Source organism: Telmatherina bonti, assembly GCF_933228915.1.
Source record: "Telmatherina bonti genome assembly, chromosome: 15".
NCBI classification, from domain to species: Eukaryota; Metazoa; Chordata; class Actinopteri; order Atheriniformes; family Telmatherinidae; genus Telmatherina; species Telmatherina bonti.
This window is the reverse complement of record NC_136613.1, coordinates 14466930-14490156: the sequence shown is the minus strand read 5'-3', so window position 1 is coordinate 14490156 and position 23227 is coordinate 14466930. Positions and strand designations below refer to the sequence as shown.

General features: G+C 48.2%; 1 protein-coding gene across 3 annotated transcripts in view; it reads right to left on the bottom strand.

Moving 5' to 3' along the window:
• bcor (BCL6 corepressor) overlaps positions 1 to 21926 on the bottom strand; it is a 30211-nt gene extending 8285 nt beyond the window's left edge. The window contains exons 1-10 of one of the 3 annotated variants that reach the window (XM_079253973.1): positions 21105 to 21926; positions 13939 to 13993; positions 12839 to 12920; positions 9537 to 12698; positions 8119 to 8175; positions 7443 to 7614; positions 6165 to 6491; positions 4951 to 5232; positions 3223 to 3530; positions 1848 to 2123 (exon numbers count right to left, since the gene is read on the bottom strand). In XM_079253973.1, the coding sequence (XP_079110099.1) occupies positions 1848 to 2123; positions 3223 to 3530; positions 4951 to 5232; positions 6165 to 6491; positions 7443 to 7614; positions 8119 to 8175; positions 9537 to 12698; positions 12839 to 12841 (4587 nt within the window). In that variant the 5' untranslated portion in view covers positions 12842 to 12920; positions 13939 to 13993; positions 21105 to 21926. The remainder of the gene's footprint in view (positions 1 to 1847; positions 2124 to 3222; positions 3531 to 4950; positions 5233 to 6164; positions 6492 to 7442; positions 7615 to 8118; positions 8176 to 9536; positions 12699 to 12838; positions 12921 to 13938; positions 13994 to 21104) is intronic. The other 2 variants (XM_079253972.1, XM_079253974.1) reach the window with 2 other exon arrangements.
• Positions 21927 to 23227: the final 1301 nt, after the last annotated feature.

Sequence of the window (23227 nt, the reverse complement as noted above, 5' to 3'; positions counted from 1 at the left end):
TGGGTCAGAGCGGGCGTTTCTCTGTGCATATTTCCTTGCATGCTCATAATCAGCATGTGAGTTGTGTGTGTGTGTGTGTGTGTGTGCTGCCGTCTCACAGGCCCTCGTATCTCTCTGCCTGCGTGTGATAAGCCCAGAGCTCGCGGCGCTAAAACACCAGCGTGAGACAAGCGCTCTCTGCAACTACAGGCTTGTGTGTGTGTGTTTGTGAGGCAGTATGCATAAACTGGTGTGTCTCTGCGCACGTCTGTGTGTGCGTGGGAGCCCCAGGGGCCTGCCCCAGGCTTATCACACACAGGCAGTGAGAGACGAGCTTCCTGAGAGAGGGAGAGGGAGAGAAAGAAAGGGTGGGAGGGAGCGGAGGGGGTGGCGGTGTTGTTTGCGCAGCGGTCAGCGCCTTGTTTGTGTAGTCTCAGGTTTTCTCCTCCCTCCTCCCTCTTTGTCTCTCCACATGAGGAGCGCAGGAAGGGAAAAAAAATGTGAAGGGGGGGAGGGGGGGGGGAACGTTCAAGAGACGCATAAATCAGAGAGACGAGCCAGCTTCTCTCGAGCACGGCTGACTGAACCCTGCTGCTGTGCTGCAACCGTGTGTCTGTGTGTGTGTGTGTGTGTGTGTGTGAAAGCCAGGGAGAAAAACAGCCGCCGCCACTGCTAACCACAGTCACCACGGCACATTAGAGGGCCATTAGAACGCGATTATACTCCCAGTGCTTACCTCTCATTCACACTCTTGCTCTCTCCCATTCAGCCTCACACACATAATCACGACATACACTCGTAAACGTGTCCGAAAAACACACAGCAATAAAGCAAGTCAAGAATAAGCAAAACAACCCACAAAAGGTGAGGAATAATCTGCTCGTGCAGGCGCCAATACATATAAGGGCGACATCAAAAGGAGACGGGAATCGTGGACGCAGCAAGATCCGCAGCTCAGGAAGCAATGAAACTACTGAGATCAATAAATCAGTTCGCGAAATCCGTCAACGTTGGGGGAGAAATGTTCAGGCATGCGAACAGAAACACACAGGAGAGCACGACAGCGGGGCATCCAACTTTAATTAAGAGCTTTAAGGGCAACGGGGGTGGAGCAATTCAGCAGAAAACACACAAATCTGTGGGGGGGGGGGGGTGGGGTTGTATGCACAGAGAATGAGTATCTGGTTTAGGAGCAAATGATCGGCAGCTACACTCAAAGACGGAGAACAAACTCCCGATGCTGGAGAGAGGCGGCAAGCATCAGTCTCCGTGTAATGATCCCAGCGATCCCTCATGCTGCCTGCGCATGTTCGTGTGCGCCTGCGTGTGTGTCACACTTCGCCTCACGGAAAATTAATGAGATGTGAGAGCAGTGCGAGGCAAAAGGAGGGGGGCTGTGTGTGTGCGTGCGTGTGTGTCTGAGCGAGCAAGCGAGAGGAGGAGGAGGTGGGGGGGAAGGGGGGGTGCCAACGACAATCTGAGTCACAAAGAGAGGAAGAGAAAAAGAGCGCTGAGAGGAAAGGGGGGAGGGAGAGAGTGGAAACCTGAGAGAGAAAGAGAGTAGGAGAAAAAAAAAAAAAGATGGAGCGTGTGAAGAAGAAATCATGAGTAAGGGTGCGATGGAAGGAAATGATGCAAAAAAGCAAAACAGGGAGCTAGAAAGAAGATGAGTAGGAGAGATGCAAGAGAGGAATCTAAAGAATTCTTGCGAGAGCCGAACGGTGTCAACCAGAGGCACCGGCGGGAACAAAGTCAGGGGAGAAAATTAGCTCAATTTAAGAAACGAGAGCGAAAATTTGTAGGAGACGAGGTGGAAAAGTGTCGAATGTGACGAAAAGAAGAGGATGAGTTTCTGCAAAGCCTGTTACCTCGTAGCCCAGCCGCGCGGCTCGCTGCAGCAGAGTCTCCCCGGCGTTCTTGTTAACAATCAGACGGCGAGCCTCCGGTGGGATCGGGCGCACGGCGGAGGGCTCGGCAGGGGGGGTCTTGTGCAGCCCCCCCACCTCTGGTGGAGCTCTGCCGTTGGCCTGGGGCTGCAGGGCGGCCGGACAGAGCGCAGTGGGGGAGCAAGGCTTGACTGGAGAGCAGGGATAATGATTAGGAGAGGCGGCTCTTTTCCTCGGAGCGCTGTGCTGCTCAGTCAGCTGAGGGGAGAGGGAGACAGGGAGAGGAGCGTAAGAGCCACTGCCACATAGCAGACGGGACACACCAGCATATGAATGACACAGATTTGGACGTGCAAAGAGACATGCGCGCGCGTGCGCACGCACGCACGCACGCACGCACACAAAAAATAGTCATATGAACCTGGTTTGAGTATAACTAACAGGGGAGTCTCATCTTTTCTAATTTAACTTTTGTCTAAACAACTTTTGTCTAGTTTTCACTCATCACCTATCATCACAACTTCTGAAGTACTCCATTAGCATTTTATGTATACGTAGATGGATTTTTTTTATTAAAAGCGCCTGATTCTGCTTGGAGGACATTTTATAAATCAATGGGAAAAACTCAGCTTTCACACCCGGTGTTTACGCCCCAAACACTGCAGGCTGGCACATCACTTTTCTCTAACCGCTAAACCAACAGAGGCCTCAGAGCACCACACACCAAAGAGGGAGTTGCCTGTCTGTGTGTGAGCGTGCGTGTCTGTGTGTGTGTGTGTGTGTGTGTGTGTGTGTGTGTGTGCCCTCTCAGTGGAATTCCATGTCGGAGCAGCTGTCAGGCTGAGGAGGAACATGGGAGGAGAGCAGCAGAGGCAGAAAACGAATAGCTTTATTTTTTTTTTCCTCCCTCAATTTTTCCCCAGTGCTGTTTTTTTTCCGCTTTTTCCCCTCTTTTGAACTTTGTGCGCTCTCCACCGCGGCTGCCACATTCCTCACACTCACTCCGGTCTGAATGTGATGCGTAATTGCTCCGGGGTTTTGTTGTCAGGAATGCTGGCCAACGCTTTGGACGCTCACTCGCACGCAAAAACGGCACAAACGACACACGGTTGACAATTAAGACTAGAGACAAACACACACGCACACGCGGGTCCTCCGCAGGGAGCTGCTAAGGGCACAGGGAGGTCAAAGCTCCAGCAGCCCTCTAAACATTGTAAACATACTTCCTTCCTCTATCCCTCCCTCCCTTTCCCAGCTGCATAATCAGAGGCGCCGACAGGCATACTGAAACAGACTCCACTAGTGCTGCAAACATCCAGATGCCTGTATAGAGGCCAGACACCCTATCAGCACTCACCTTGTCATCCTCAGCTGCTCCCAGATCAGACACAGAACGCTGGCCCAGGCTATTAGGTGCGGCCTCTTTCCTCTTCTCTCGCTCCCTCTGGCTGGTGTGTTTGGTCTTGCACGGCCGTTTGCCCTTGGGTTTGTCCGTGTCTCCATGGCGACGGGGCTTGAAGGGAGGGGTGCCACCCATGCACAGCTCTGGGGCCGGGGAAGGGGGGCCCCTCCTTGGCTCTTTGAGGCAACGGTCACCTGAGAAGGGGTTCGGCGGGTATGCTCTGTCCTTCGGCTGGCTGGGGGGAAGGGCAGAGGCAGCCACTCCTGGAGTGGGAGGAGAGGAAAAGAGGGAGGAAGAGGATGAGAGCTCAGTGGAAGAGGAGGACAGGAAGGTATTGCAAGGCCATCTCTGGCCCTGTGTTGGTTTATTAATGAGCACACAGAGCTGTCTGGGAGCACAGCATGCCTGCTCGGCCAGGAAAAAGAAAAGTAGTCAAATCAAAAACACCTTAACACACACAACACAGGCTCACATAAACACCCCTGTAGTATGTTGTGTGCTTCTATTCACTGCTGCAAGGACACTTCCAGGTATCATCTCTTAAAATGAATGTGGCAATGTTTGGTTTAATCCTTTTAGAATGCACATTTACACACAAAAAAAAACAAAACCAAAAACTGTCCTTAAAACCACAACATCAGCATGCAGTTTTACAGCTTATTAGAAAGACACTAAAAGATTGCTGCAAACCATTTGTCTACTCAGAGATGTGGACTTGGTCTGAAATTGAGCTAACATTAAGGTAGCTAGGTTTAAATATTCATCCAACCACTCTTAAACTGAAGGCAAGTAAGAAGCAAAGTGAAATTATGCTTAACCCCTAATCCATCACAGACAATGCGAAATGACACTTGTCATCCGAGTCCAAGTACTTAAAGAGTTAAACAGAGAAACACTTTGTAATTCCTGCTGAGAATAAAAAAAATTATAAGAACTTGAGTTTTTTCACTGTGTTTTGTGTCATTAATGGTATTCTAGGAAAAACATAAATAAGAAACCATTTTTTAAAAAAAGACAACACTGACAAGGACGGCAGAATAACCACAGTCATTGTTAAACAGCAGTTGCCAGGGTGATGTTAGGTATAACGGTGAAAGGAAAAACAGAAGAAAGATTCAGTGCCTAATCAAGGCCTGTAGTGTCTATAGTCACAAACGTCCTCTTTGTTCATCTCCTTTAATCTCTCTCCTCCTCTTTTTCTTTGTGCTACCCTTCATTGTAAAGTAAAGTCCTGATCCCTCCCCTCTTCCTTCAACCAAATCCCACATCCACTCTTCTCTGTGACTGTTCATGAGAGGCAAAAAAAAAAAAAATCATTGATCGCACATTAGTCACACCACACCTGCCCATGCGTGTCTCCCCTGGCCACTTCCCTCATTTGCCCTTCCGCAGAGACTGCCACAAAACACTTTAATAATAAAAAAAAAATAAGAAAAAGAAAGACAGAAAAAGCTTGTGGACCCAATGCTCCTTTTTTGACTCTCCATATTTTCATTTGGCAAAAGGAAGAGACCCCTGCCCTGCTTCCTCTACCCCCCCTCCTTCTCACACTGCTCTCGGGAAATCCCCTTAAGACAGTCTGCTCAACAAGAAAGTGAAACGTGAGCCAAAGATAGATTTCCGTTACCCTAACTGAACTTGGAGAAGAAACGGCGGTTTGTATGACTGGCGGTTCATTCTTACCATTAAGTAGCTTCTCGCAGCCCCATTTCCTGTTGATGTCGTTCTTCTGCGCTCCGGCTCTGTCCTCGGGCTCGCCTGCCCTGATCTTGCGTTCCCGTTGGCTTTGAACTGGGTTTACCATTCGGGGCTGGGTCCACAGCCTTTCCTGCTTGATCTGGGACCCGTCGGGTGAAGGAGCACCTGCAGCGGGCTTGCTGAGCCGCAGTCCCTTCAGCTCAATACAGACTTTGAGCTTCCGCACATCATCATCGTCATCATCAGGACTGACCAGCTCACGCTCATCTGCAGAGAACAAAGGCATAAAAATTTAGATTATTTCTTCTCTTACTTGGATATACTGCAGCGCGTCATTTATTTAATTGTTTTTTTAAGCGAAGAAGATATTTCACTCCTCATTAGATGATTAAAGACAGTCTAAATATCAAAAATAATCTTTTTCAGCCATTCATTATTCCCAACATACAAATCTACTGTACATAGCGGCATGAAAGCCACAAAGAACAGAAGCATGACTAACTTCTTATGCCTAGTAAAACCCAATCTAAGCCTTACATTTAACATACACTGGCAAGAGGCAGGGATGTAAAGCAGACTGAGGAGTGAAAAGGGGAAAGAAGTTAAGAATCTGGTAGAGAAACAACAAGATAAAAACTAAAGAAGAAAAAGGAGGATTCTCCCCTCTGAAATTCACATGGGATGAATATTTGACTCGTCTGCCAGTGCCAAAGAGAGCAAGCAGGATACCGCATGCCAAAAGAAAAAGGTAAACCCAAACAGACGAGAGAGAAAAAGAAAAGAGATGAAAAGAGGAAGAAAAAAAAGAGCAGCTTTGAAGAGGGTGGGTAAGCACAGCAGAGGAACAGCAGAGCTGAAAGAAGAGAAAGAATGGCTGTCCCTCTTCCTCGATTTTCTCTCTCGCTCTCGCTCAAAGGCAGGATTAAACACTCCTCAGAGCTGGCTGCCACACAGAGACGAGCGTGGGACGGAGAGGGGAAGGGGAAGGAAGCGTCAGGGTTGTGATGAAGCAGGTTTAAGGTGGGATTGATTGGGAACAAGGGAGCTACAAAAGGAATAGGAAGTTTTTTTTTTCCTATTAAGGAACAAGGGATGAGACAAGGCTCAGCATCACAGACGGAAAAATGCAAGGAAAGCAGATGAAAAGAGCGTGGATGACTTAAAATGTGGGTGACAAAGCACATTCATGAAATTCTCACCCGTGGTAAGTTTTGCTCTCTTTTCTGGGTGGGACACCCTCTCTCCTTCCTGAGTCTCCTCCTCTGCTTTGACGACAACTGGGCGTTTCCTGGCTGGTCCAAAACCAGGGCTGGGCTTCTCCTTGAAGAAGCCCTTTGATAATGTCAGAGTGGGTGGCACACAAAGACCTTCCTCAGAGTCTCTCTTTTTGGCTCCATCCTTCAGCCCTCCTTGGCAGGCCCCATCCTGGGCGTCCGGCGTCCCATGACCTGGGGACAAAGGCTCCCTCTGGCCCCCACACCTCTGGAGGACTGGCACTCGGTTGTTTGAGTACGCCGGTCGGACACCTGGGCCAAAGGCGAGAAGCATTGGGAGAGCAGGAGGTGCAGTGAGCAAAGGGAGATAAAAGGGAGAGACAAGAAGAGAACGCAGACAGACCACAACCCAGACAGACGAGCAAGAAGAGGTGGAGAATTGACAGAGGGAGAATGCCAGTTAAACACCAGCCAGCTTTTATTCTGTGCTTTAAAGACAGGCAGTAAAACTTTGATGGGGTAAAGACTTTTTAATCTGATGTGAGCTGAGCCAGCGACCTGAAGGTTCACTGCAGCCGCCTGCACTTCCAGCAAAGACAGGCAAGAAAACATCCTGTGCGCACCGCGACTCCCGTCTCTGCTCTCCCTTCTTTCTGTCCTCCCCCACGGCATGACCGCACCACGCCCTTCTCACACGGAGCGTGACTCTACTAGCCCCCCCCCCCGAAACCGGCAAGAACAAAAAAAAAAAAAAAAAAAAAAACTCCCTCCTTGTGTCTCTCCATACTATAATTAGGCTCACACGTCAGTCGCGGCCTCGCTCCAACACACAGCTGGGCTCCCAGCCAATGTAACTACCCCCCCCCCCCCCCCCTCCTCCTCTTTCCATTGCGCTCTCCCATCCGCTTTCACCCACTAACTCTCCCCCTGCTTTCACTCAATCTCTGCTCCTCCTTCTCTTCTTGCCCTCCCTCTCCTTCGTCTCTCTGCACAGATAAGCACAAAAGGCTTCTTGAAAATAAAACTCCCCCTCGCTGTCTCCCTTGTGCGCTCATTGGCCTGCCTGGCTTGTGTAAGAGTGTGTGTGCAAATGTGGGTTTTTGCGGAGAGGAGCGTCTTTTTTTAGAGTGACCCCGGTCTTGCCTCAGCATTTGCTGCAAGTGCGCACGAGCGAGCGTGCACATGCACCTATTGTTTGTGTGTCCCTTCTGCATATGAGTGTGTCTGTGTGTGTGTGTGCGTGTGTGTGGTGCTGTTACTCACCCTCCCTCTCTGCCTGCCTGGTGGTGTGTTGGCAGTGCTCCAGCGTTCGCTCTCTGCGCTGGCCGTCTGCCAGCTCCCGTCCTGCTGCCGCTGCCGAGGCAGACACACACACACTACCGCCGCCGCCCTCCTTCTCCTTCAGCTCCAGCTCCGAGAACCGCATCATTGCCCGCTGCGCGTACACACACAGACACACAAAGATGCAGAGAGGACCCCATGAAAACCGCTCATCATCTGCCCACGCCGCGCAAACACACACACACCTCTCTAAGCCTCAATCTGGCCTCAACAGCTACAGAAGCACAAACTGCATCAGAAATCACACTGTCATAAAATAAAAAGAAAATGCCAAAGAAATTCAACACACACTCACGCACACATACACGCACACAAGACAAAAAGGAAGACAGATAAATCACAAGCATGGCATCAAGACACAGGTTAGACTACTGCAGCCACTGTGAGTCCATGCGCTCTGGGGCTTAATTCCTGGCATCTCCCTTCCTGAAACATAAACATGGCTAGGAAACATATACATCTAAGCCCTGAGGCAGAGAGAGGAGAGAAAAGAGAGGAAAGAAGGGAGCATGGAAAGGAGGAGTGTGTAGCGATACAGAGTACAAAAGTAGACAGAGCCTGTCAGAGGCAGATGTGATAAGAAATGTAAAGAACTGACCTCCCAGTTAGCTGCAGGTTGGCTTATATTACTCCCCTCTCGTGAAATGACTTCCATCTAAGCAATTAGAATGGGGGGCTCAATATATCTGTCCAGCATTTCATTTTCTTATTTTCTTTTTTATGAATTAATGTTTCTCCATGTTTCTTTACAATAGGCAGCCACAATCTCACAAAATGACACAATTAAAGTGACTCAACAGGTCAATTAACACCGCATTAAAGTCATCAAGTCATTTCTGAACTGTATCGGTACTCAATTTGAAAAAAGTTCCTGATAATATTTATTAATCATTGCAGACACCAATTCAGTTTTAATTATCCCAACAGAGTATCTCCGTTTTTACATGTTCAGAATCAACGTTTGATAGCTTCGTTGCGGCTGTGCGTTGACGAGCATGACACAGACAAATCCACATATTTTTTAGAGAGCATTCACAACATAGACAGACATGTGCAACCTATTAAAATATCTGCCTGAGAGCCAGTAGTTTATATACCAGTGTTTCTTTGTATTCTTGAGCACTGGAAGTAAAGAACTTCAGAGATAACCATTTAAAATGAGTAATTCAATCTGTGTGCACGAATGACACTGGATGAGAGCCAAATGCATGGGGTATATTGCTGTAATTGTGTGTTTATAGAGGTCATGTGATGCATGTTAGGAGATAGGGCCTTTTAGCCAATAGGATGGGGAGAATTATGACTTTGGACGGCAACCAAGCAGGGCAGCACAGGCCGTCAGTGGGAAGTGTGTTGGGGGCATGCAGAAAGCCTTTAAAGGAACCCCAAAAAAAGGGCAGCTGTTGGTCGTTAAGCACAGTACAAGCCCTCCACTGCCCCTAACCTTGGGGTTAAGCATAGCCAAAGGCAGCGTGAACTGTGAGGGTGCCACAGTCATGCTCTGGAGTCACTGTATGTCTGTATAGCATAGTCAGCACTAACACATGCTTTAGCCCCAAGGCAGTCACACAAGGACAACCACGTACGGACACACAAACACGCACGCACAGAAATAACCTTTACAACGGCTGCTCGCCAATCCACACAGATGGCAGTCATGTTTAACTTTTGAACCGCCCACACCTGCAAGACGGCCTGAACTCGAGGCAATGATAAACTCAGGGCGAGATCAAACCTACGGCCAGGACAGTAGCATGACAGCACTTACATTAATCTCTACTGTGCTGTAAATGCAGAGTATGCCAATTTCATGCAAATTGTTCCACAGGCAGTTTTGAATATTTGCAGCAAGCAATAAAAATGGTGGCCCATGGGGGGGAAGGGGGGTATTCCTGCGAGGCTCCACTTGTTATAATTTAAAGCCTGAAATGTCTGCACATTAAGAACTTTGGTCATAATGACCCCTCTAGAGCCCACCATCAAAGTGATTTACTGTATAAATAGTGCTGGACTTACCTGCAGCGCTCTCTGTTCGCGGCTCAGCTTGCTGGAGTCGGCGTACAGCTCTGTGGTGACACATTTAAAGCGGTCGCCAACGTAGCCTGAGGAGTTAGCAATCCTTTTGGCCAGGCTGGATCTACGAGAGTTTTTAGAAGAAGTCTGACTACCCTCTTCCTCTTCCTCATCCCCTTCTCCTTGAGACTCCCCAAGATCAACAATACTGTCTTCCTTTTCTGCCTCTCTCTTGCACACTTTTTCTTGGTCCAACTCCTTCGCCAACTCTGTGCAGTTCTGGATAAGATGAGGAGCCTGGACGCCTTTGTCTGCCTTGTCTTTACCAGAGCTGCGCTCCCCTGAGGTACGAGCACAGCGTAAGGTGCTTTGGTCTTGGTCTCCAGGGTCTGGACTGAGACTCTGCTCCTCCGAGCTCTCCTCTCCTTCAGACACCTGCCCTGGAGAGGTTGGGGATGTATTAGATGTGATCCCAGGACAGGCTGCATCCTGGAGAACCTTTGTTTTCCCATATAGAGTGTCTGACTGTCCATCAGGTTGGTCAGACTTTCGGTTGGGGCTTTCTCCTGAGAGGCTTGGATAAGGATTATGTTGGTGTTTTGGCTCATGGTCAGTCTTTGTCAAATTTTGGTTACTATGACATTCATTTTGGTTAACCTTGGTGCCAGCCTCAGTAGAGGACTGTTTATGGACTACTGGAGTAGACTCTATATCTGTGTCTGAGTTTACAAGGTCAATGCAGACAATCTTTTCTCTGGATATTGCAGATGAAGAAGGGTTTTTGCTTTGATTTCCACTCTGCCCTTGAACTCCTGCTTCCCTATCAGGCTTGATTTGGTTGCCTTCACTTGTCTCTTTTCCAGTGTTGTGATCTCTGTGGCTCCTACATTCTTCCACAGCTCCCCGAGGTTTCTCCTGTCCCCGGGGCTTCAACGTTGCATCAGCCCTCTCTGGCAGCTTGTTGTCAGAGTGCGTCTGCATCAAGGGATGGGCCATCTCCTGCGAGTTATAACTGAGGTATTCCCCTGTTGGGAGGTTGTGGTAGGTTAAAGGGTGTTTTGCTGCCAAATGGGTTGGGTAAAGGCTGTTGCTGCCCAGCAGTACTGGGTGAGGGTAGACTGGGCCTTTACCTGAAATTGGCACAGAATGCAGCGCCATGCCATCAGGGATGGGGTAGTGCAGATACCTGTTGGCATAAGCCAAGCTGTGGTTCAGATAAGCTTCACTTTGAGGAAGGTAAAGGTGGCCAGAAGGATGACCATTCTCTAAACATGGCCTCTTGTATGATGGTACATCTGGAGTTGTTTCACCTCTCTTCATAATCTGAGAGGACTTCTCTGTTCCCTCTCTGTGATGCTCTGACTGACTGGGGCTGAGTTTGATCCACTCACCATTGGGTTTGGGAGAAATGGCTCTAGAGTTGGCTAGAGAAGAGCCAGAGTGTTGAGTGGAGAGAACATTTGGATTAGGCTCTCCTATCCTTGGACACGATGAGCTCCGTTGCTGAGGCTGAACTCTCTCTAAACCTTTGTTTTTAATCACAGAGGGCGAGGAGACTTTGGATTGTGAAAGGCCTAGGTCTGCATTCGGCCTTGGAGAGGGTGGCAAGCCTGATGAGTGCTGTGCGTGGGAAGGAGATGGGCTTGGTACGACCCAGGAAGAGTGTAAAGTGCTGATCATCTCTGGTCTCTCAGAGATCTTTGAAGAAGTGCTGCTGACCACAGAATGAGGATGCGCAGAAGGAGAAAGGGACAAATTTTCCTTTAATAGCTCCCGGTTGGATGGAAGTCCGTAACGTGTGCCTGTTGCTATAGTGTCCATTTTAACTGGGAATCCGTTGGCAGGCAGGCCAAACTCAAGTATTCTTCCAGACAAGTCAAGGGGCTTCTCTGCTGAGTCTTTGGTAGCTTGTGGTTGATGACTAGGCCTCTCAAAATTGACTTTGCTGGGAGACCTGCTGCGTCCTTTCTCAACCCCTGCACTTCTGTGCTCAGGGGCCCCATCTCTCGGCCTGGGTTTGTGGGGGCTGGGTCGGGCAGGGGAGGGCTGCTCCGATGCCATGCTGCTCACAGAGAAAGGATGAGGAATGGACTGTGTAGAGGAGGATGACACAGATATTGAAGATGAGGAGGTGGTGGATGGTTGTCCTATTCTGGCAACTGGTCTTTGCAAATCCAGAGCTTTGTCAGGGAGAGCAGGTGGAAGGGGAGGTTGGGGAAGGCGAGAAGACATATGAGAAGAGTCAGCAGGCAGACCGTTATTACTCCCAATACTGGTGCCACTGGTGGTACTAGTGCTGGTGCCACTGGTGTTAATGTTGTTTGAGCCCTTCCGAGAGGGAGGTCTGCTTGGTCTGCTGCTCCTGCTTGGGGACCGGTCTCTGTCTATAGCAGCCTGATGGTGCTGAGGATGAGGAGAAGCCTGGTGAAGCTGCTGTGTAAATGGAGATGCAACACCCAGTCCTTTGTCTTGGCAATGCACCAGTGATGTGGGGGCCACTGTGACAGTAGGAATCCTCATCGGAGGTGCCACCAGGGGAGAAGAGATGGGAGAGGGAGTATAGGGGGGCATATAATAGAGCCTCTCAGCAGCAGAGGCAGCTGCAGCAGAGGTAACATTGGCCCCCTGGGTTGCACACAGAGGTGGGTAAGGCAGATGTTGGGGAAGATATGGGTTTGGCTGGCTGAGCAAGGAAGCTTTGTACATGTTTAGAGCTGCATACTTGGATGTGTCCATGAAAGGGTACATGCTCGCTTCAGGGTAAGGGCTGAGCCATGGCATGCGGAGGTAGCTGCTACCAGTTCCTGCCAAGCCAAGCTCGGAAGCTTTTTCTCCAGGCCCCACTCTGCGCTCCAAACTTAAACCCTCAGCTCCAGCTCCAGGAACTAGTACAGGCTTGTGAAGGCTTGGATGGGTCCCTTTGTAGAGGCCCAAGTATCCATTTGCAGGTTTACGGGTGTCCAAAGGGCCATCAGGCTTATAAATTAATTCTGGGAGTCCATCCCTGTTATAACTCAGTGGGAGGGAAGGTGTCTCTCGGCTCTTCTCCGCTGACAGTGCTCTGATGCCCGGATACATAACTCCACTGTGGAGACGTAGACCGTCATGTATTAGAGTGCTTCGGTCTAGCCCCATCGCTGCAAGGGGTGTCAACCTTGCATCCACCTGCAGCAACAAAAGATGTGTTTATTGTAAACAGGGGGGAAAAAATTGCATCAGCAATTTCAGATAGCATAAAACAGCTCTGTGCCCCCTACCCAATCTGACAAATGAGTATCAATACTTAAATGAACACTGGGACTTGCCATGTTTTGTGTGATGTGGTTTCTTTGTCTCAGTTCCAGGTTGGGTTGTGCCTCAGCATCGACATCACGAACAGATGTTGCCCTGTGGAGATGAGCAAACAGTTAGCAGTCAGTGTCTTGGCTCTGTCACAGACACACAGACACCACAGCTATATTGTCGTGCTCCAAACATTTGACAGGACAAAAACAGCTCATTTTTTTAAAAAAAAGTCAAAAAGACACTACAAATAATGATTAATGACTATGCATATCTGAATAATCATTTTATGCATCATTACTAATACAGATTATTATACTTTAGTGCTATAGGTTTTGTGCAAGTAAAACAAGACAGTACGGTGAAAATACAAAGAGATGCAGCACAATGGCATCATCCGCAGGAGCACTGTGTGGGCTGCCTTCTCATCCATCAACACCCCCTCATCCTCCTCTTTTTCAACCCCCCCCCCCAATCTGCCCACCCTGTGGGCTAGACGAGCATGGCGGGGCCACGTCTATTCAGTCACGTTCCTCACACACTGGTTTTTCTTTGCCCTCTCTGACCTGCTCTCTCGGCTGCCTCAGCCAGCAGAGCGAGGGAAGATTATGCATCACAGACCACTTCGGTGGGAGACCATTTACCACCCGCCAACACAGAGCCACAGATTAACAATGCACTCACACCAGAGCACACACTCAAAAGTATGGCATGCAGGAAAAAGGAAATAACTATAGAAAATGACTACATCTGAAAAGGTGTAACTCATAAAAAAAAAAGGTTCTTTAAAAAAATGACTTAAAAGTGTTGATAACTGTGTGGAACAAGACAATAGGGAGGAAATGTTCAATAATATCTAAATGCTGAAGTTACAATATGAAAAATGATTCATACCTGCAACAGTTAAAAAGCTTACATCAGTTTGTCCTGGTTTTTCTTCTTTTAAATCAAGTCTAAATTTACTTAAACAGCTGTGTACATTAGTGGGTGAAACCACAATCTCCAGAGAGAGGTGAAATGGGTAACAGGCATTAAACTGTCCAACCACAAGTTTGGTATTCATAAATCTGCTGTGTGGTAAAAACAACTATATCACTTAATCGAGCAAACTTTAATAGTTTACCTGTCTGATTTGGAGATGTTTAATCAAAACAACGTCAACTTTTGGATGGAATTAACTGAGGAAAAGAAGAAAAAAAATCACGTTGTTAAAGATGCCTTGATTACTTTTTAGTGTGGACATATTTTCCAAGGCAGCTCTATCAGAGGAGCCAGCAGAGGAACGAAGTGGGAAACACAAGAAGAAGCGGCTTTAAATAGAAAAAGTGAGGATTTGGCGGTGCTCAGCAGCGCTGAGAGCAGCAGAGAAACTCGGCTCCTCGATCACTGCGGAGAAACGCCTCGCTGCCGCGCCGCTGGCACGCCACTTTTATTGCCGTGACCCGGGGCACATTAATCAGCCTGCCGAGAGCCCACCCCTCCCCTCCACACGGCTTCTCCCAGTCTCAGCATTTCCAGCCCTCTCCCTCCTCCTCCTTCTCACGGTCACAGCTCCCCCGCGGCCGGCAGTCCTGAATTCAACAACATCCGCGTGACGGAACAGAAATGGTGTGCGTGCGCGCGGAAAAGCGCAACGAACATGTGTGTGTGGGCCACGTGTGCGTTTCACCTACTAAAGAGCAGACAGTATTGAGAAACCACATATCTCCCATTTCCTGCGTACTGCGTGGAGCGCCACCGTGTACACTGACACATGAAGAATCGAGCGCAGATACCTTCTGTTCAACCTCAACCCACAGTCAACCAGACCAATAAAGCACTTTTGACACAAAAATAGTTAACTAATTCTCCTGAAATAAGAAAAACAGCAGGGTAGAAATCGAGATTGAGAGGAAATGATTTGCTCAACAACATCTAAAAACACTTTTGGTCTTTGTGGGGTGTTTTTGCAACCAGTTTGCACCTTGTCCTAGTCTTCCAGTCTTCTAGTTTCTTATCAAAACATGTATTTTGAAACAATGAGGAGTTGGAGGTCAAGAGCACCTGGTAGCGCAGCATGACTTAACGTCTATAGTGAGCAAGTCAGATCCTACTTCTGCAGGCTCTGAAGTGCTTATACGCGTAAAAAGCACCAACACGCATGAGCGAAAGTCATTTGTCACCAAAATGAATTATCACATTATTATTGCACAAATACTAAAACGAATCATCTTGGTCTTTAAAAGGCTTGTATAGACTCACGTTTTAAATTTTAGGTATATCTGAGGCGTTCGTGCTCATCTAACGTTCACATCAATAATCTATGGAGCAGATGAAAAGCAGGCCTGCAGGGTATCAAATATCTAACAGCCTTGCACGAGAAGCCAGTGAGTCTGGCGAGAATTTTCGGGGTGGGGGTGGGGGTGGTGGGGGTAACCAAATCTGGACATAATATTAAAACATGAGTGGAAGGACAGAGAGGAAAAGAGGCAGGAGATAGGAAAGGAGGAAAAGGCAGCGTGTTGACGCCCATCCCCGCAGCTAAGAATAGTTTGTGCAACAAACAACTCCCGACGGCCGTCCAATCCATCACTGTGGTCGGCGGCAGCAGCAGCAGGCGGGGAGGGTGAGGTGGGGAGGGGGGATATCTGGGGGAGCGCAGCGGTTGGTGCCGCGTTTAAAAAGCAGACCACTAAGCGCAGCTCCGACTCGCATGATTAAACCCAAAACCACCATTTTTTCTTCCCCTTTTTTTTTTCCTTACAGGAGCTGGGTTTGTATCTCTGCAATGTTTCTCGTTTAAGATGATGAGGCCTAAACAAGGGCACAGTATGGATGGGCTAACAAGAAGAGAGAGAAACCAACCAGTTTCTCCCCTCTTTTCCTTTGTTTTCTGCTCCATGATGACAGCGACTTGAACTCTTAGTGACCCGCGGTGTGCAAATGAAAACAAACACCGGCCACGCTCATCCTCTCCTCCACCACTGAGGCCCCTCTACCCTCTGAAGAAGGTGGTTTGAGACACTTTGGTGGCAAGAACTTAGTGTGGTGTCACTATTAAAAGCCTCCTCACACTTTCCAGCTGCTTGATGGCTGAGACACAAGAAAATAAAAAAATATATATATCAACAAGCGCTTGTTTTATCATCTTATCCTTCCGTTACCCCCTTTTTCAAGTTCACCAAGAACACTCCGGAGAATGTAGGTCTGTGTGTGTCGGCTGTAAGCGCCCTCGCGCTCTTTGTCCCTGGAGCTTTGCCAGACCAGCTCTCTGAAGCGCAGAGCTCCGATCAGCTCTAAAAAAAAATAAAAAATGCTGTGTGACGCAGGGTAATCTCCGCAGCGACGGGGGTGGGGTAAGGATAAACATGGATTAAATGCGGGCTCTCTCACAGGCACAGACACACACACACACACACACACAGACACACAAACTTCACGTGTGCGCGCGGCCCCTCAAACGACAGGAATTCCGCGCAGGTGAACAAAACAGGAATCAGTGGAAACAAATCTGAGAGAAATACGCGAAGTGAGTGGGGTTATAAAAAAAAAAAAAAAAAAAAAAAAGTGCAGGCAGCAAACTATTCTGCCTTAGGCCAAGCTCTCCCAGCATCAACACCCCAGCATCATAATGAGAAAAAAGCGAGGAAGAGTACGCCAGCGCAATTTTAATTGTTATTGATTATCAGGCTGACGCGTGCCAAATGGTCCAATTGATCATCACAATGAAGACCCTGTGAAGAGTTGGCACGCTGTTTCGCAGTGTTTTAGATTTAGAACGAAACAAGTGGGGGGGGGGGGGGGGGCGCGGCAGAGATAGGGGGGTATGGAGACACCGTGTATGCTTGCACTGGGAAGCAGAGAGAGCGCGCGCTGATGCCGCTGGAGCAGAGCTGGAAGGAGATGGCGGCAGCCCTTCAGCTGTCACATTATTAGCGGCCGAGTTGTAAACAAGGGGCCCCTGCGTCCTCCTAGGCCGCTACACAGCCGCATGCAAGTCGGTGCACGGTTCAATTCCCCCTCTCGGCAGCACGGTCGTCAACAACGGCGACATTGTGAACCCCCCCTCTCCACATCCACACGCAGGCACCCCCTCTCTCCCTCCCCCCGTGCTGTCACTGGGGCCCATGCGGCGACTGCTGAACTGACTCTATTCATCCCGGGCCAAATGAGGACTAAATGGCCTTTTATGCCACCAAAGGACCCGATTGTAATAGTGATGCGCATGCACGAGTCGGTCCGCGTTTTCCGCAGCTTTTTTGGACGGTTCTGGCACACTGGCATTGCTCTCATGTGTTGGACATTCCTGATAAAATGGATTCGTGATGCTGGCGGTCTGAAACACCTGATAATGACGTATAGACCGTCTTAATTTGTGGGGCATTTTCCAAAAATGAAAAGCAGCAACAACTATAAAAAGGTTGGCAAATCTTTCCCACATATATAATACTTCTGACATTTATGATCTCTAACCACCAAAATATATTCAACCACACTGACTTTAAGGACCCTATAGTGCATATAAAAGCTGTGGAGTCAACCTTAACCCCATCCGAACAGATAACGCACTCCAGCTTTGAAGGCTATGGCGTAATAAACTCTTCCAGCTATTACCCTGCTGCGCTGCCAAGAGTCTGTGGGATTTCGTCAGAGATGCCCGAGGCACCGACGTCTAAAAACAAACGAGGGCGGCTTGATCAAGACCGTGCCTGCACAGACGCAGAGGATGGGAGGAGAGGTGTGTCATCAGCGCTCTGCTGCCAGATCAATCTTCCGATAGGCCACAGCGAGGTCAGCAAAGCTGAGAGCCATCGTGGTGAGATTTAGATTTTATTTATAGATCCCTGTATTCGTTTCAAACCAAATCACTGCTTCTGGCGGGGTATATCTGAATCCTGCCAGATGTTGTTTCTGGAGATAACGCTTTGGTGGGACAACTTAATGTCTTAAAAACTCCGGAGGGTGACCAAACATCAGGATTAAAAATGCCAAGCGGTTGCAGGAGTGGATAATAATCAGTGTGGCGGCGTCCTGCTCGTCCTATAGGCACGGGTGATAGACTGGGTTTGTGTGTGAGAGTGTGTGCGCGCACACCTCTGCGGGGAAGTGACCCGTGCGCTCGGGACTTCGTCGAAACAAAAAGCTTTGTAGAGCGCTGAGAGAGAGAGAGAGAGAGAGAAGGGGAGGGGAGGGAGGGAAAGAGGGAGGGGGGGCTCTCCCGTTTCATCGCAAGCTCCCGGGGGGCCAACACGGAGCATAGCTTCAATCAAACCGTGACGTCTCCTCCGGGACCTGCGCAGCGCCTGGAAAACCGATCTCTCCGCGGCTCTGTGTCGCGCCTCAGCTTTTGTTCACACGCATCTCGCCTCAGCAGCGAATGCAGCGCCGGCAGCTATCAGACAGTTTTATACCCAGACCAGAAAAAAAAAAAAAAAAAAAAGAGGGAAAAAAGCAAGCGCGACAACAATAAAACAGCTCTTGAGCCTCTTTCTGGATCTAAAAACAACACCGGCGTTTCTTTTTTACGAATTATACACATTTCCTCGCCTGTTTCCCCTTCTAGTGCATTTTGGTTTGATAAGTAAAAGTGGTCCCGTGATTGCATTGACATGCTCCGTCTCTTTCTGCGTAATATTCCCCGCGTGTTCCCTATTGATTCCAGATTAGAAAATAGGGACAAACAGGAGGCTAATGGGTTTAAAATGGAGGCAATGTGGACGCTCCTTTTCTCTTAAGCGCAGCAGGTCCTCTACCCGCCCTACGGAGCCCCACGCTGACACAACCACTGTCACACATCACTCAGCATGACAATAAGCCCCAGCAGGCCCGGAGCTGGTGCTTCAGTTTTTTTTAACCATTAACAAGCAAGAACCCTTAACATCTGTCGACTGCTGTAAAAAGCGTGGCTTCTCAGCTGTGCAGTTTTTTCAATACCCACTCCCAGAACCGATATCATGTCATGTTTTTGTCTTGAAGCTACAAACTTGTTGGAAAAAATACTAGAACACCCGCTTACATTTTAACTAGTAGGTTCTGGCATTGAAACACAAGTGGAGGAAGTGTTAAGTCCTCTTAAAGTTGGAAAACAAAACGGGCAGAATGGGAAGAAGCCTTCCATTTCCGTGCTCCAACACTTGGAAAACAGATAAGTTCTTCACCAACTTTACAGCGCACAGTAGGGGAAAATGATGCACAAAACAGTCAGATGGTTGTACCAAAAATAAACTTTATACCCGCACAAAATGAAAATAAGCAGTCTGACGTGTCCTGGACAGCATGCATTTTAAGAGAAAAGTCCTTTAATGAAAGATTACTGAAAAACGTGCAGCCATCAGCTTGTTGCTTGTTGAAATACAAGTTTAGGTGCTGCAAAATAACCAACATAAAAGAAAAAAAATATTTTTAAAAAGTTTAAAAACATCACTGTAGCAAGAAAGACCCAGACTAGAGGTTTAAGTTTTACAAGCTGGAGGACACTGAAAGAATGGAATTTTTTTCTTGTGCCATTTACAGTAAATACAAGATTTGTCATCCAGAGTCCAACTTGTCCGATGGTTCCTTTAATCGCCTCAAAAATGTCATCTAACTTCAGATGCTTTCCAGGTGCCCTTTCCCTCGCCTTGCTAATTAATACCGCCGCCTAATCCAAGTGCAACAAAGCTCTCATTTTGCATCAAAGCCTATAAAGCAGCCTCCACCCCCACCGCTAATCTCTCCCCCCCTTTGCTCCGTTCCTCCGAAACGTCCCAACACGACGTCCTGTTCCTCCAATCTGCTCGCGCAGTCAGCCGTGCATACGTTTGCGATCTTGCACTGTCTATTCCTGCACGGATTGGCTACTGGGAGCTGAAGTGGTCTCTGAGTAGCCGCTTCCCTCGCTAAGCTCGTCAATGAGCTGGAGCCAGCCAATATGAGGCGTATCGATCGTCCTGGGAAGAGCGTCCTCCTAATTAGTGCCCTGTGTGGCTCCAGGGGGGGGGGGGTGACACTGGAGGGAGCTGATTAAGTCATTTTAGGAAATGTGTAGGAAATCTTCTGGTCGTGAAAACAGTGTCCGCAGAGGAGCTTTAGAGAATCTTTTATGACTGTTTGGAACACATCCAACACGCCTTGCAGCGCTCATTTCAATTAGACAAACTTTATAAGATGTGGTTCACACCACGTCTTTTATATAAAGGGGGGGAGGGGGGGCTGTGGCGCTACACTGATCCTTGGTGCGCAAAGCAGCGAGTAGACTCAGAATAAGACTGCGTGCAAGAGTGGAACAACACACTGTAGTGCAAAGTCATATCCGAGAACACCTGCAAGACACGAGACAGAGAGATGACACAAAGCCAAAGTGTTTCCATCAGCTATACAGGAAGGTGAGCGATGCAGTCCTAAACCCTCCCCCCTTCTCCTCCACACCTTCACCCGCCATCCCCTCCGGGACCCACGAGACGACTGATCAACGTCCACTCTGTACAAACACCAACCTCCCCACCGCCACTAAAAAAAAAAAAAAAAGAAAAAAAAGAAAAAAAAAGAAAAAAGAAAGAAAAACACCTCCTCCTCTCTGGAATCCACGTACGCAAACATTCAGCTGTCACAGCAGCACGCACTCATCGCGGGGATGCCCTCCAACTGAACTGTGTCAACGGATCACCGCACGCTCGCCTTTGGTTTAAGGGCGAGGCTCAATTCCGTAACCTTGTTTTTTAGCGCAGAAGCTCCGTGTGCGCGCACGCACACGCGTCCATACACACTCCAATTCTCGCCCCACAAGGCACTCGCACACTCTTCCATCACACCACAGGGTGCGAAAAGCCTTGAATAGTCACAAGCGAGGACGGCGTCACTTTCAAGTTCGCTCATCTTCCAGGACGTCCTTCTCACCTCCGTCCGGTTGACAGGACAGTTGTTCAGAAGAAAAAGAGAGAGAGAGAGAGAGAGAGAAACACCAAACTCGCTGTGGGCTCGTTTTACGCATGCACGCGTGTGCGAGCGCGCGCGTGTTATTTATCAACCACATGCCACTGCCCCGCCGAAACGCACAAAGACCACCCTATGCGCTATTCTTAGAAGTGGCCGATCCTCTCTCCAGTCTCTGCGCACCGCACCAGACTATCACGATCAGATTCAAGCTCACAAGAGGACTGCTGTTTGGATCCAAACATCACATGAAATGACTGGCTCATTTAGAAACATCTCAGAAGGTAGTCTACCATTAAAGAGCAACTCGCGGCACGTTTTCTGTCCTCGGTTAGGGGATTTCACATCCCCAAAGACACATGTTGATGGAAACATTTGATTTGTCATTGATTTTCTCACCTGATTAATTGGTGTCAGTTCCAGCCGTAGTCCGACTCACGCCTTTTTCCTGTTTTTTTTTTTTTTTTTTTTTTTTTTTGTTTTGGCTAGTTAACTCGGAGGGCAGCGATCGGTGCGTACGTAGACTGGCCCGGTTACGGTCCTGTCTGCTGGAGACAGACGATCCCGGGCAGGGGGGGGGGGGGGGGGGGGAAACTTAAAGTGTCTAACAGGTTATCCACTTGTCACGAAACGAAAGAAATCTTCGATATAAGCCTCTTGGGCTTGGGTTTTACTGTCTACAGACAACTCTCATCCATTCCAAGGAATTTAAACAGACTTTTTGAAGCAAAAAATGTCACTTGCGTTTCCACACACCAACAAAAAAAAAAAAGATCTTGCGCCGTAAAGAGTAAAAGATATGGGGGGATATCCACAAAAGAAAAATCCGCCAAGGTCCTACAAGTCAGAATGCAATGCGCCGTTTGACCCTCAAAGGATACAGGTGGCGAGGTTGGCGGATTCGCGGAGAAATTAATTCAGCTCGGCCGTACCTCGCAGCAGCGCCATGTTGGGTTTCAACGGAGCACGCCGTCCTCGGAAAAAGCCCCTTTCTCCCGCTCTTCGTCACTCCATGTCCTCTCTAAACAGCCGAGTCCGTGTGTCGGAGGCTTTCGCTGAAGGTTATTCCGTGTAAGCTTTTCGTTCCGCTTTTTGTTTTTTTCTTTCTTTCCAGAATCGCAGAAAACAGCCCGGTCGGAGCCCCTCGGTTTGCACCGAGGACGCACGGAGCTGTACGGGGAGTGCCGCACAGAATGGATGAACGCTGCCGAGACCGAGCGACTCGCTCCACTCCCACTCGCGCAGACTCTACCCAGAAGGCCAGTCGGGAGACCGCAATTACCATAAGCCTCCAGCGCACGGCACTGGGCTGCGCGCGCAAACATAAACGGAGACACACAAAAACACACGCGCGCACACACACACACACAGAGAGAGGCTCCGCTGAAACTCCAAAACAGGAATAGGCGAGGTTTCATGCAGACATCAGGCGGAAAACGCAGCAATAATAGGAGCAGTAAAGATAAAATGGAAATCTGACCAAAAAATGGAAATGATGTCATGCAAGAAGATGCAGTCATATATTTTATCTTTCAGTATGAAAGATAACGACCCAGCTTTAAGTTTAGCATACAATAAATGTTGGTGCAAATAGTATTTTTTGGTGTGTGTGTGTGTGTGTGTGTGTGTTTGTGTGTGAATAATGAAATAATAGGCAACAAAGTTGTTTACTATGAAAAACCTAATTAAGTTAAACTCTGTAATCATCACACATCATTCCACTTTCCAACATCGTCCACATTTCTTTTGTTTCGTCATTTGAGGATGTATTAAAATGAAATGTCGGTTTAGCTTTTATTCCGAGACAAGAGATAAGATAAATCTGTGAAACACGGGGCAGCCGAGACGGAGAGAGAGAGAGAGAGAGAGAGAGAAAGTGGGGGATGGAGGGGGAGGCAGCTCAAGGCTGGGGCACATCTGTTAAGGCTCCCATGTCAAGTAAAGGAGGAGGAGGCTATGAATATCAAGCCTGAGGTGTGTGCATCATGTGCCTGAGAGTGTGTGTGTGTGTGGAGAAGAGGGGGATGCAGAGAGAAAAGCTAGCAGACAGACGGACAGAAGCAAGAGTAGGAGTGAGAGGGAGACTTGGCAATGGAAGGTCTGGCTGTATTTGCTGCAGCTGTTGAAAGTGGGAGTTAAACCAGACAGTCATACACAAATAAACACAAAGCTCACAGAGCGCTCACATATGGATGCGTTTAAAAGCTAAGCTCACCTTGAAGGCCAAACTGTCCAAAATTTTGGATTAAGAGGCCAGAGAAATTGAAAGAAGGGCTTCCTCTCTTGCTAAAATCAAAAGAAAAGGTAGCTGGGGGGAAATATTCATGTTGAACAAAAGTTAAACTTTTTTTACGTACTGGTGCAAATAATATATATATATATATATATATATATATATATATATATATATATATATATATATATATATATATATATATATATATATATATATATATATATATATATATATATATATATATGTATGTATATACATATATATATGTGTGTGTGTGTGTGTACGT